Source organism: Schistocerca serialis, chromosome 5, assembly GCF_023864345.2.
Source record: "Schistocerca serialis cubense isolate TAMUIC-IGC-003099 chromosome 5, iqSchSeri2.2, whole genome shotgun sequence".
Taxonomy (NCBI): domain Eukaryota; kingdom Metazoa; phylum Arthropoda; class Insecta; order Orthoptera; family Acrididae; genus Schistocerca; species Schistocerca serialis.
In genome coordinates, this window is record NC_064642.1 from 505,818,957 (window position 1) to 505,830,787 (window position 11,831).

Genomic DNA, 11,831 nt, shown 5'->3' on the forward strand with positions numbered 1-11,831 from the left:
ATAGTAGAGGCAACATACAGTCACTGGCACCAGTGGGTTCATGCACCGCATAATGACATTTACATCAAGAATAGGATAGGGAGTGGGTGACACAAAAGAGGAAGCAGAGACTGCACAAAAGAGTGTTCGGGTGCAGTTCTAGTGAACTTAGAATCCTGGAGCAGATTGGTGGAGGTGGGTATGGGGTAGGTGGCTAATGGAGGTTGATGCCAGGAGGATCACAGGGACATAGGATGTGTTTCAAGGACAACTCCCATCTACTTAGAAAACCTGGTATTGATGGGAGGGGGATGGGGTGGGAGGTGGGGAGGGGGGGGGGGGAGTGAAGGATCCAGATGCCTTGGGTTGTGAAGCAGCCAATGTAATCAAGCATATTATGTTCAGCAGCATGTTCTACCAGCAGGTCGTAAACACTCTGCTCCTGACTAATGTTTGGTGATGACCATTCATTTGGCTGGATAGCTGGCTGATAGTCGTACCCAGATAGAACACTATGCAGAAATTGCAGAAGAGCTGATATATGACATGGCTGCTTTCAAAGGTGGCCCGTCTCTAATGGGATACAATAAGTCTGCATCTGAATTGGAGTAGAATGTGCTAGCTGAGATATGACCCATATGGCAAATTGCTGGGAGTGAGTGTGGCATAGAGATGGACCAAGGTATTGTGCAGGTACCATGGGCAGTGGAATAGCATTTGAGATATGGTGGGAAGTGTTGTGGGTAGAATGATTCTCATTTCTAGGCACAAGAACCTGTACCTCTACCCTGCCCCAGGAGCCTAACTTCACTCATTCTCTTGCCATATCTCCTCTCCCTCTATTCAATCACCCCCTCTCTATCCACGCCTCGATCTTATTGTCAGTGTGTGCTGCACGAACCCACAGGTGTCGATGCCCATGTGTCAGATTCCTATCCCAGCAAATGCTGCCTCTCCCTCACTTATTCATATCGTATAAATTATTTGCATTTTGCCGTAACTTCCCATTATCATTCTTTTACCTGCAATAAGCAATGGAGAATCATATCATGAAGAGTTTGTGCAACACAAATACTTTAATCTTTATACACATTTAAATTAATTATATTTTTATAGGTCAATAATTTGAATTCGCCAATTTCAGTGGGTACATGATTACAACACCACGAAAATAAAAATCTTTCAGTATAGGACAAAATTAAAAACAATGGAATGAAGCCCATACATCAATGATTTGACTTGGTTTGACAAACTACTAAACTACCAAAGAACATGCAAAGGGAATGATTTTTAAAAAAAATAAAAACTTTTCTGATAGAAAAATATTTGTACTCATTCAAGAAATTTCAGGAAGCTGTTTATGATACAAACCAATGGCATATCACTGTAAAGTAATACGTGTGTAAAATAGATACAAGATACAACCACTGTTTTTTGTAACATATTATGTAACCATGTAAGGCTGAAAGGAGCACAAAAAGATTTACTGATTGTCCAGGTGTATATGCCAACTTCAGAACATGATGACTAAATTGTAGAGGAAACGTACAATGTAATAGAGAGAATAATGGACGAAAATAAAAAATGCTGCAAAATAGTAATGGGAGACTGGAACGCCATTGTGGGAGAAGGGAAAGAGGGAAACATAGTAGGCAGTCATGGTCTTGGAAAGAGAAATGACAGAGGTGAATGGTTAATTGACTTCTGCAGGGAAAGGCAGCTGATAGTGGCAAACACATGATTCAAGAACCATAAGAGGAGGCTGTACACTTGGAAATCACCAGGGGATAAATATAGAAACCAAATCGATTTTATACTGGTAGAAGAAAGATACAGGAATGGAATCAAGAAGGTGCACACATTATCAGGTGCAAATATTAATAGTGACCACAACTTACTTATGGCAGAAATAGAAATAAGAATGAAAAAACTGAAAAAGGCAACAATGGTGAAGAAATGGGATCTAGAGAAGATAAGGTCCAACAAAGAACAAATTACAGAAATGCTGTCTCGGGACTTTCTAAACACATTACGAGACAAAGAAGCACCTGATAATGCCAACGAGTACTGGAATATGCTGAAAGAAGGAATCATTAAAGCAGGACAGCAAAATATAGGATATGTAAAAGGGAAAAGGTCAAAAAAACCGTGGGTCACACAAGAAATGATTTCCAAGATGGAGGAGAGAAGAAAATTGAAAAACAAGAACACTGAAGATGCAAGAAAGATATACCGAAGGTTAAATAATGAACTGCGAAGAGAAACAGAGCAGGCTAGGAAAAAATGGCTAAAAGAGGAACGTGATGAAATTGAAGAACTGGACAGGAAGGGAAGATACGACTTACTATACAACAGAGTAAAGACTATGACATGGGAACAAAACAGAGCAGGAAGTGCTACTATGGAAATTTTGAGCAAAGACGAAGAGGTAGTGTACAAAGATCGTGACGATGTCCTCCAGAGATGGGAAGAATATATAAAAGAGCTATATGACACAAATAGCAAACCAGAAACTCTGGAACTTGAATCACACAACAGTGTAAGTGATGAAGAGAAAGGACCATTATGATGGCATAATGGAAGAAGTAGAGTCTGCCATTGCTGCAATGAAAAATGGCAAAGCAGTAGGTACAGATACAATACCGGGAGAAATACTAAAATGCTTGAACCACAATGGAATAAGAGAAATATTGAGGTTATGTAATAAAATATACGACAGTGGTGAATGGCCTGAGGACTTTTTGACAACAGTAATGATTCCATTACCGAAAAAACAAGGAGCCAAGAAATGCAACGAGCACAGGACAATCAGCCTCATTTCACATGCAGCCAAAGTGATGTTAAGAATAATTAATAAAAGACTTGAAAAAGTAATAGAGGAGAATCTAGGTGAGGAGCAGTTTGGCTTTAGATGGAATACAGGCACCAGAGATGCAATAGGGCCCCTACGAATCTTCATCGATTTAGAAAAGGCATTTGACAATGTGGTTTGGGACAAGCTGGCGACTATTATAAGGGAAAAGAGAGTGGACAGGAAAACCAGAAGACTTATAAAATCATTGTACCTTAATCAAAAAGTTTCAGTTAAAGTGAGAGGAGAAAGTACAAACTGGATCAGACTAGGGAAAGGAGTAAGACAAGGATGCTGTTTATCACCTACTCTCTTCAACCTGTACTTGGAAAAATATGATTGACCAATGCTCATTAGATGACAAAGGAGTAGAAATTGGAGGAAGAAGAGTAGGGTGCTTGAGATTTGCTGATGACATGGTCCTTCTAGCCACAGGGGAAAAAGAATTACAGGATTTGGTGGACACCATTGCAACTAACGGAAAAAAATATGGAATGAAAATTAACACAAATAAAACAAAAGTATTGGCAATAGGAGGCAATAAGGAAATAAAAATTGTGCTGAATGGAGAAACACTAGAGCAGGTGCAAAATTTTAAGTATCTTGGAAGCAGGATAGACACCGACTGGAAGTGCAGCACAGAAATTAAAACAAGGATAGCAATGGCAAAAGAGGCGTTTTATAAGAAAAGGAGAATCTTCTGCAGCGGTATGGACAGAGAACTCAGAAAGAGACTCATAAAATGTCTTGTATGGAGTGTTCTTCTACATGGCGCTGAAACATGGACTATGAGGAAAAAAGACAGGGAAAGGCTGGAGGCTTTTGAGATCTGGACATGGCGGAAGATGGAAAGAATAAGTTGGATGGACAGAGTAAAAAATGAAGAGGTACTGAGAAGAGTGGGAGAGAAAAGGCAGTTACTAGATGTAATAAAGAGAAGAAAAAGAAATTGGATTGGGCATATATTAAGAAAGAATGACGGACTGATAAAAACAGTTTTAGAAGGTTATGTAGAAGGGAAAAGGAAGCGAGGAAGGAAGAGATTCCAGATACTGGATGACATGATGGACGGTACAACATACAGCAGCCTTAAGAAGGAAGCAATGGATCGCAGAAAATGGAGAGGCAAAGGACCTGGTAATATAGCAGATAACTGATGATGATGATGATGATGTAACCATGTGTAATTGTTGTAACACTGCCCAAACTCTTTGCCTTTACAAATGCCTGCTTGTGTGTGTATGTGTGTGTGTGTGTGTGTGTGTGTGTGTGTGTGTGTGTGTGTGTGTGTGTGTGTGTGTGTGTGTGTGTGCGCGCGAGTGTATACCCCTTTTTTCCCCCTAAGGTAAGTCTTTCCACTCCCGGGATTGGAATGACTCCTTACCCTCTCCCTTAAAACCCACATCCTTTCGTCTTTCCCTCTCCTTCCCTCTTTCCTGATGAGGCAACAGTTTGTTGCGAAAGCTTGAATTTCATGTGTATGTTTGTGTTTGTTTGTGTGTCTATCGACCTGCCAGCACTTTCGTTCGGTAAGTCACATCATCTGTGTTTTTAGATATGTTGTAACACTGTTATTTTTTACATTTGCAACAGCCACTATTTAGATAATATGAAGAAAATGCAAATAATTAAATGTTGCAGAATTCATCACAATGGTGAGAAGTTAGTATGGATGGTGTGGAGACAAGTGGGAAGGCAGTTCATGTACCCCAAGTCTGGAAAGTCTTAATGTGTCAAGAGTTGCAGTAAATTATTTTCTGTATAAATAAAAAATTAAATAAAAAAGAAGAGAAAGGAAGATTAAGGGATCCAGGAGGAATATTTAAAATGATTCATCAATTTTTAGTAGTTATGTATTACTAACGGCTGCTGTGATGTCACCTTTTGGCAAGCATATTCAGTGTTGTTAATTGGTGAGGCCAACAAACGTGAAAGCAAAAAATCATGGTTGTGGTGACAGGCTGATTTGTAGCTTCACCCGATGTCTGAGTTTGGTTGGAAGGTAACGGTTCGGTTGAGAGTTAGTGAAACCAGCTAATGTGTGGGGAAAAGAACCCTATTTGTGATGACAGACTGGTCTGGAGATTAGACCGTTAACAGCATTTGTCGCATATTTCCTATGTCACTGGTCAAAGTTAATGACATGTATCGAATATTGATGACAGTGTCAATAGTGTCAGACTCATTGTCCAGGACAAGTTTCACACATGCTCAAGAATGAACTCATTAAATGATTCCACTTGCAACTATTTACATAAGAAATGCCTGCTTGCCTCTGCCAAGCTAATGATGGTAGTCAATGAAAGACAGCAGAAACAAATATTAAGAATGGTAAAAAAAAACCACACACATTTCTTTCGCATTAGTTACTTATCTGGCAGCACAGTGACTAATATGACACTGTATATACAGGACTATCAAAGTAAACATCTTAAATCTGTCATTCTTCTTTCATATGCAAGAATTACCTCTCCAGTGAATGGTTTTGTGATGCAACACATGGTGGAGTCAAGATGTCCTGATACCAGAAACCTTGGAATTCGACCTTTGTCTTTAATATTTTGTAGAGACTCAGGGGTGATAGTGAATTTCACAGGATGGGGCACAGCTTTTTCAGAAGAATTTGGCTGTAAATAATAAAAAGACTGTTACAATGAAGGAAACATTGCATAAATGCTATTAATTTTCTAGAGATATATACATAAAACATATTAATGCGCATTAACAAAGCTTTTACATGATTTGCTGAAGTTAATTACCACAAGCAGAAAGGCAGAGTGCATCTATAAAAACATTGTTATTAGTAGTAGCTACATACAAAGTACAGAGCATTTGTAGAAATTCCATACTTACTTCTCTCAAAAAAGGCTTAATATTTTTATCCCCATAGGTTACTTATGTGTGTGCTTTAAGGCGAGACAAATGTACGCAAGAAACTATATCTACTTTCAAAAAAAAATCTTCTAGATCAGCATATTTTATAAATGTTCACTTTTGTCACAAAAAGAAAAAGAGATAGTACCTTATACTCCACAATAAATTCAGCAACCTTGATGAGATCTTTGGCTAAAAAGTTTCTCTTAATTTCACATCTCAGAAGGTACTGAATATTCACAAAAACACCATGGTATGTCTCATAAAGTGTCCTGTTGCCTTTAGGAACCAAAGGAAATTCAAATGGGATTTCAGTCTTCCCAGCAGGAATCTTTCCTGTTGGAGAAACTTCTAGGACACAAGAGACTAGCTGTATAGGCTGAAATGCAATACCAACAAATAAAGTATAACAACATAACATAAACACATATGATGAAATACAGATATAGCTTCAAATCTAATAATTAAAAGTAGATAATCTTCTGACAATATTTATGAGTCTTAGTTGAGTGGGTCCTGAGGAAATGGATTCCTGTGACAAAGAACTGGAGAGATACGTTAAAGAGGATAGATTAGTAAGCACATGCAGTACATTTGTGGAAAGAAATGGGAACTTGTTAGAGACAATATTTTTGTGTGTTATGACTTGTCTTGTCATCAGTTCACAGTCAAAGTTATGCAGTGGATCACCTTGCATTTTATGTACAACATATTTACATAAATATGTATCAAAATACTTGTAGGAAGCTTCTGCATTATCTAATATAGGTTCTCTAAAGTAACCCTGTAGTTCTTGTTTTTATAATGAAAAATAAAATATGGCAAAGTGTGCTAATTATCCTGCTAATGTATCATCAGGCAACACAACAAATCAATATGCTACCACCTATTTATTTTGCATTCACATCCATTGGCATCATTAACTCACAACCAAATAATCACAGTCCAACGTAGATATTCAGCCTAGCTACAGATCAGTTACCAAACCCAAGATTAAGGGGAAGGTAGTGGGGGGGGGGAGGGGGGAGGAGGCACTCTACTGTCACACTTTGGCCTCATCCACTTGTTAATATTTCGCTGGAATTCCTAATGAACCAAACTGTTGAGGGCATCAGTCCCTACACTTACACACTATTTAAATTAGCTTAAACTAACTTATGCTAAGAACAACACACACACCCATGCCCGAAGGAGGACTCAAACATCTGGTGGGAGGGGCCGCACAATCCCTGACACAGTGCCTCAAACCACATGGGCACTCCGCACGGAAATTAGAATTCATAAAAACCTTACACATTACATGTTTAAAATCAGATCATTAAACTTCATATTGCTGTCCATTCTTTAACTTTAAAAATATTATTGACCAGTCACTCTATAAACAGTCAAACTGCTAACCAAAATGCAGATCGGTGTCCAGACAATAAGCACAATCCGAAAAAGCATACCACACTCGACTTTCTATCAGCACAAATAGAAGTAAGATTCCCTTTATATTCGTAGTTGGGCCCTTTGCATCATACAAAACTCATTCAATAGAAATGTGGTACACTGAAATGAAACATAGTCATTGCAAAATAAATCTGTTGATCGGCTATACAGAGGAGGGAAAAAATGCAGAGGGCAACATCCGGGTTAGTTTGCGATACCAGAAGGCTGGGAGGGGGAGTGCAGAATATGTATAAATGTGTCAACTGAGCCTACCGATACTGGACTCCGGAACATTCAATAAAATAATGATGATGTGGCGTATGGTGTCATACACGCAAGTAAATAGCGAACACAACACTGACATTTGTCTCTTTTGCGTCTCTCACTTAGTTCTTGCATTGTAGGTTGTTGTGCCAGACTAGTCTGTATGATAGCCCGAGATCTAAGTTTGGTGGAAGGTGCCAATTTCATTGCGAGTTGGCAAAGTCAACGATTGTGAATATGAAAGCTTAGATGTGGAGACGTACTTATCTATCGCGTAAACTGAAGTTTGGCTTAATTTAAAGGTAGGTAGCTTGGTTGCTACACTACATCGAACGCTTCTTTTAATCAGTGAAATTTATTACCTTGGCCTCTTTATAAATTCCGTAGAAATACGCGGTTCAATTAAACTAAACAGTGTTTCGAACTGCTCCACCAAATGGTCAACATCTACAACTGATCGAACCATCTTCAATATAACTATATACGCTTCTGCCTAAATACCTTAACAGAATTATAAAATGCTTCAAATATTCCAACATTCTTGGCGCTGAGTTGCAGGTTGACAGTTCCTTCCATCGCCAGAGTGATTCCATCATGTTTGATGTCAGACGTTGACTGAATGAAAATAACGCCGGTAATTTTCTCCTATGGAAAAACGGAGATAAATACAGAAACGAATTGTTTGGGTTGCGGACAACATAAACACAAAGAAGTTCAGAACTACAACATACTCCTTCGTGATAAACTTTATTTGCTTTTTTCAATTTGATATCTAGATTTGTTGACATTTTCCTACATAACCTCTCACGCAACTTCACTCACACTGTTGACAGACTAGCCATCACCAAAGATCACAGGCACAGACATAACACATCTACATCCATTCTTGACCAATTAAGGGAGTCTCTCGTGCCTGGCTACTACGTTCCAGTTTGTGGACCGGAAAGTGGCATCACGAGTCTAGCTGCTGTAAACGCCTGGCTGAAATAACAAATGAATTGCTGACCCGGAACTATGCTGAGTGGAATATGATTGTACATTCGTAGCTATAAAATTTGAGCACTTTGTCTGATTTTCATGTCTCAGTTATCCAGAATAATCTGTGGAGCAAAACATAGGGAATCTTGTCGCAACTTGTTTCCAAAAACACAGGTGCTAACTGTTATAAACACATACATTCTAAAAGCCATATTGCTTGTGAAAAGACTGCACCCAAACACTTATTCAGATTTCCACCAGTGCAATACTAGAAATAAAGAAAGATTTTACATTGGCAGCCACAGAACAGCACTTAACGAAAAGGGGCCTCAGTACTCACGTATAAAATTAGCTAATGCACTACCTAGTGCAGTCATGGCTCTTCCTACAATTAAACTGAAACATCAGCTTAAGAAATTTTAAGTAAAACACCCTTTCTACACATTAGAAGAGTATCATACTTATATGAAGAACAACAAATGCTTTGTGAAATTATGTGAATAGAAATCAGTAAACATCTTATTGTAATTTTGTTGTAAATGAATGACATATTCAGAAGAATGTGTCTTGTGTATTGTGCAAATAACTTTAATCATTACTGTTTCTTTGTACACGTGCAGTGTACCATTCGATGTTGAATAAAGCTATTATTATTATTATAATTACATATGCATTCAACAGATTACGAATGTACTAAAATGACTGATGGCTACTGAGGGGGAAAATATAGCGCTAATTACAATACAGTTGTGCTTAAGAACTTTCGTCTGACAGAAGGAAACTGTGTGTTTGATACACTGGTAATCATCTGATTTAATGTACGTGGTCAAGTCAATCATCACTGTACGTTAATGAGAAATGTCTTACTGTGTTGAAGCTTATCGTAAAATTAATACAAAACTATACCATATGCTACTGGCACATTTGGGATTGCTTTAAATACATTTATACAGATATTTTAAATGTAAATATTACGCTAAGTCCAGAAATTACTTTAATATTGTATAGTTATTTGTCTAAACCAAGTAAAAAAACTCTCAACATTTCTCTGTTACCGATGGCTGTAAGACACTTAATCCTCATATGTTTCTTGTCGTCTGTATAACCGGTATAGGTTCACTGACATCTTCAGCCCAGTGAAACCAAAACTATTAAAATTTATTCAAACTAAAAGTGAAATCAATATTGCTGTCATATATTGGGTAATGTCTGTGTAAATCACATCTTTGTGATAATCACTCATGCACCTTTTGTTTCCTTTTCAAAATAAAACATTTTTCTTTCCGAGCAATGGTAATACAATGTTAATGTCGTAAATTACTGAAACTATTACTATATAATTCAGGCACATGTCTAATATTCCTTTGAGAAGCCTGATTGTTTCCATTTGCACAAGAATAGTGTTAGTGTACAGTAGAGTATCCATAGAGACTAATAAAAATAATAAAATGTTAACAGAAGAAAGTGTAGCATACAAGCAACATTTGGTTCTTGCTGTGTGAAAGATGAAACCACTTTCAGTAGCTTGCTATATGCTTGCTGAGTAGGCCCACACCTACATGTCAGTGTGAGATCTAGGTGTATGACTAACTATCTAGCTGATCATTAGTTATTAACTACATCACTGAGTTTGTGATGAAAAATATAAAAAGCATCAACTTCAATGTTATTTATAATATAGATGTCCCCTGAAAAACAATTAAGAGTGCGTATTATGCCTACTGTCTTTGCCACCTTCAATACGGGTTCATATTCTATGGTAATTTGGCAGTGGCAAACGAAGTTTCCAGAATAAAAAGACCATTAGAATCAAAAATAATGTTAACCTAGACACTCCTGTAACCCCTGTTTAAGAGTTTAGCTGTCCAACCTCTACCATGTGTATACATAATGAAGACCCATTTTTTTAAACTAACGTATGGACAGGTCATAGCAGGCTATTTAAACAGTGACAGTCATCACGATGACAATGTTGTTGTCTTGATCTTCGGTCTGAAGACTGGTTGGATGTATTCACATCTTTAATAGCATAAACTACATAGAAAATAAATTCCAACAGCAAATGTAAAACAGAAACAAAAATAACAGAGAAACCATGCAAAATGAGAATAAGAAAGGATATGAGACTAGGTAAACACAGCACACGTCTAGCAGCTACTTTCAGAATGGTAGAACACACACAGCAGGCGTTCACTTAAACTATTAAGCTATTTCTTTATATCAGTTACTTTTAACAAGTTACTTATAACTGTCAGTTATTTTTACTGTATAATTTGCAAGTGGGAATATCGTTAAAGAAGTAAGCAGGTGGAATCTGTCAGTTAGTTAATCAGTATAATTAAAACTACAGATATCGTGAACTGGCAGGAATGTTGGCTGAATCATATTATAGCCTTAGCTGATTAACTGTCCATTCTATCTCAGTTTACGTTCTGAGGTTAAAAGTATATCATGTCACAATTATATAAAGGTTATTAGTCGCTATTAGGAATCTGAAGTAACATTCTCACTTTTGTACGTACATGGATGACACCTTGGAGTAGCAAATGGAATGAGGAAACGATTAAAGTAGTGGCTGTGAAGTTTAACAGCATGCACCCCAGCATAGAATTTGCAGTTGAGCACGAAGTTGAACAAGCTATAAATTTTCTCGATTTATCTGTAAATAGGTCCACTGACAAATTGACATTGGCATTTTTAGAAAGCCAACATTCACAGACACTATTATACCAGTGGATTAATGCCACCGAAAAATGCATAAATGAGTCTATTTTCAGGCCAAGTTAAATATGTCAATAAAGTTGCCCTTAAATGAGAATGACATTGAAAAAGAACTGAATATTTTAGAACAGATAGATAGGTCGAATGGTTATATAGTAAAAAAGTTAAGTCTCTGTACAGCAAACTTATAAATAACAGAAGCAGTCAGGAGCCAAAAACACAGCAAAAAGTAAGGAGACAATTTCATATAAAGCAATAAAAAAGTACAGTGCGAGAACGAGCGCAGAGACAAATTGTTGCTTGATGCCATTAAATGCAGTGCGGCGCTCTGCTTCGAACTGTCACCCCCCCCCCCCCCCCCACCCACCCACCTTCCACGAAGTTGATTCTGCATTGAACAGGTAAAGTATTCATTATCTTTGGGGGAAACTGGCGTGATAACGCGAAGAATTACAATTGCTGAATGGTTTCGTAAATCCACCTTGTGTGCTATACTGGTCTGGTTTTCAGAGTAGGAAGTCAGAGGGTCAGCTAAAACACTAAGCCAAATACTGCACCTGGATAGCCATACACACGTCTGTGATCCAGTAAATAGAGGGTCCAGCTATATCACGCTACCTAAGGATATAGCTGATAAGCAGGCATGTATTAATGTCCAAAATAAAACCGGTCAGGATTGTTTTGCACGCTCAATCCCGGTTTGCGAAAGAAATATTAAACAGAATCCACGGTT

At 37.8% G+C, this 11,831-nt stretch overlaps 1 protein-coding gene across 2 annotated transcripts in view; it reads right to left on the reverse strand.

The window, feature by feature from the left end:
• Window positions 1-8,283, reverse strand: part of LOC126481260 (vacuolar protein sorting-associated protein 26C) — a 29,647-nt gene extending 21,364 nt beyond the window's left edge. Inside the window, exons 1-4 of one of the 2 annotated variants that reach the window (XM_050104880.1) lie at window positions 8,131-8,283; window positions 7,901-8,044; window positions 5,853-6,083; window positions 5,299-5,457 (exon numbers count right to left, since the gene is read on the reverse strand). In XM_050104880.1, coding sequence (XP_049960837.1) covers window positions 5,299-5,457; window positions 5,853-6,083; window positions 7,901-8,044; window positions 8,131-8,187 — 591 coding nt within the window. In that variant the 5' untranslated portion in view covers window positions 8,188-8,283. The remainder of the gene's footprint in view (window positions 1-5,298; window positions 5,458-5,852; window positions 6,084-7,900; window positions 8,045-8,130) is intronic. The other variant, XM_050104881.1, reaches the window with a different exon arrangement.
• Between the last annotated feature and the right edge of the window lie 3,548 nt (window positions 8,284-11,831).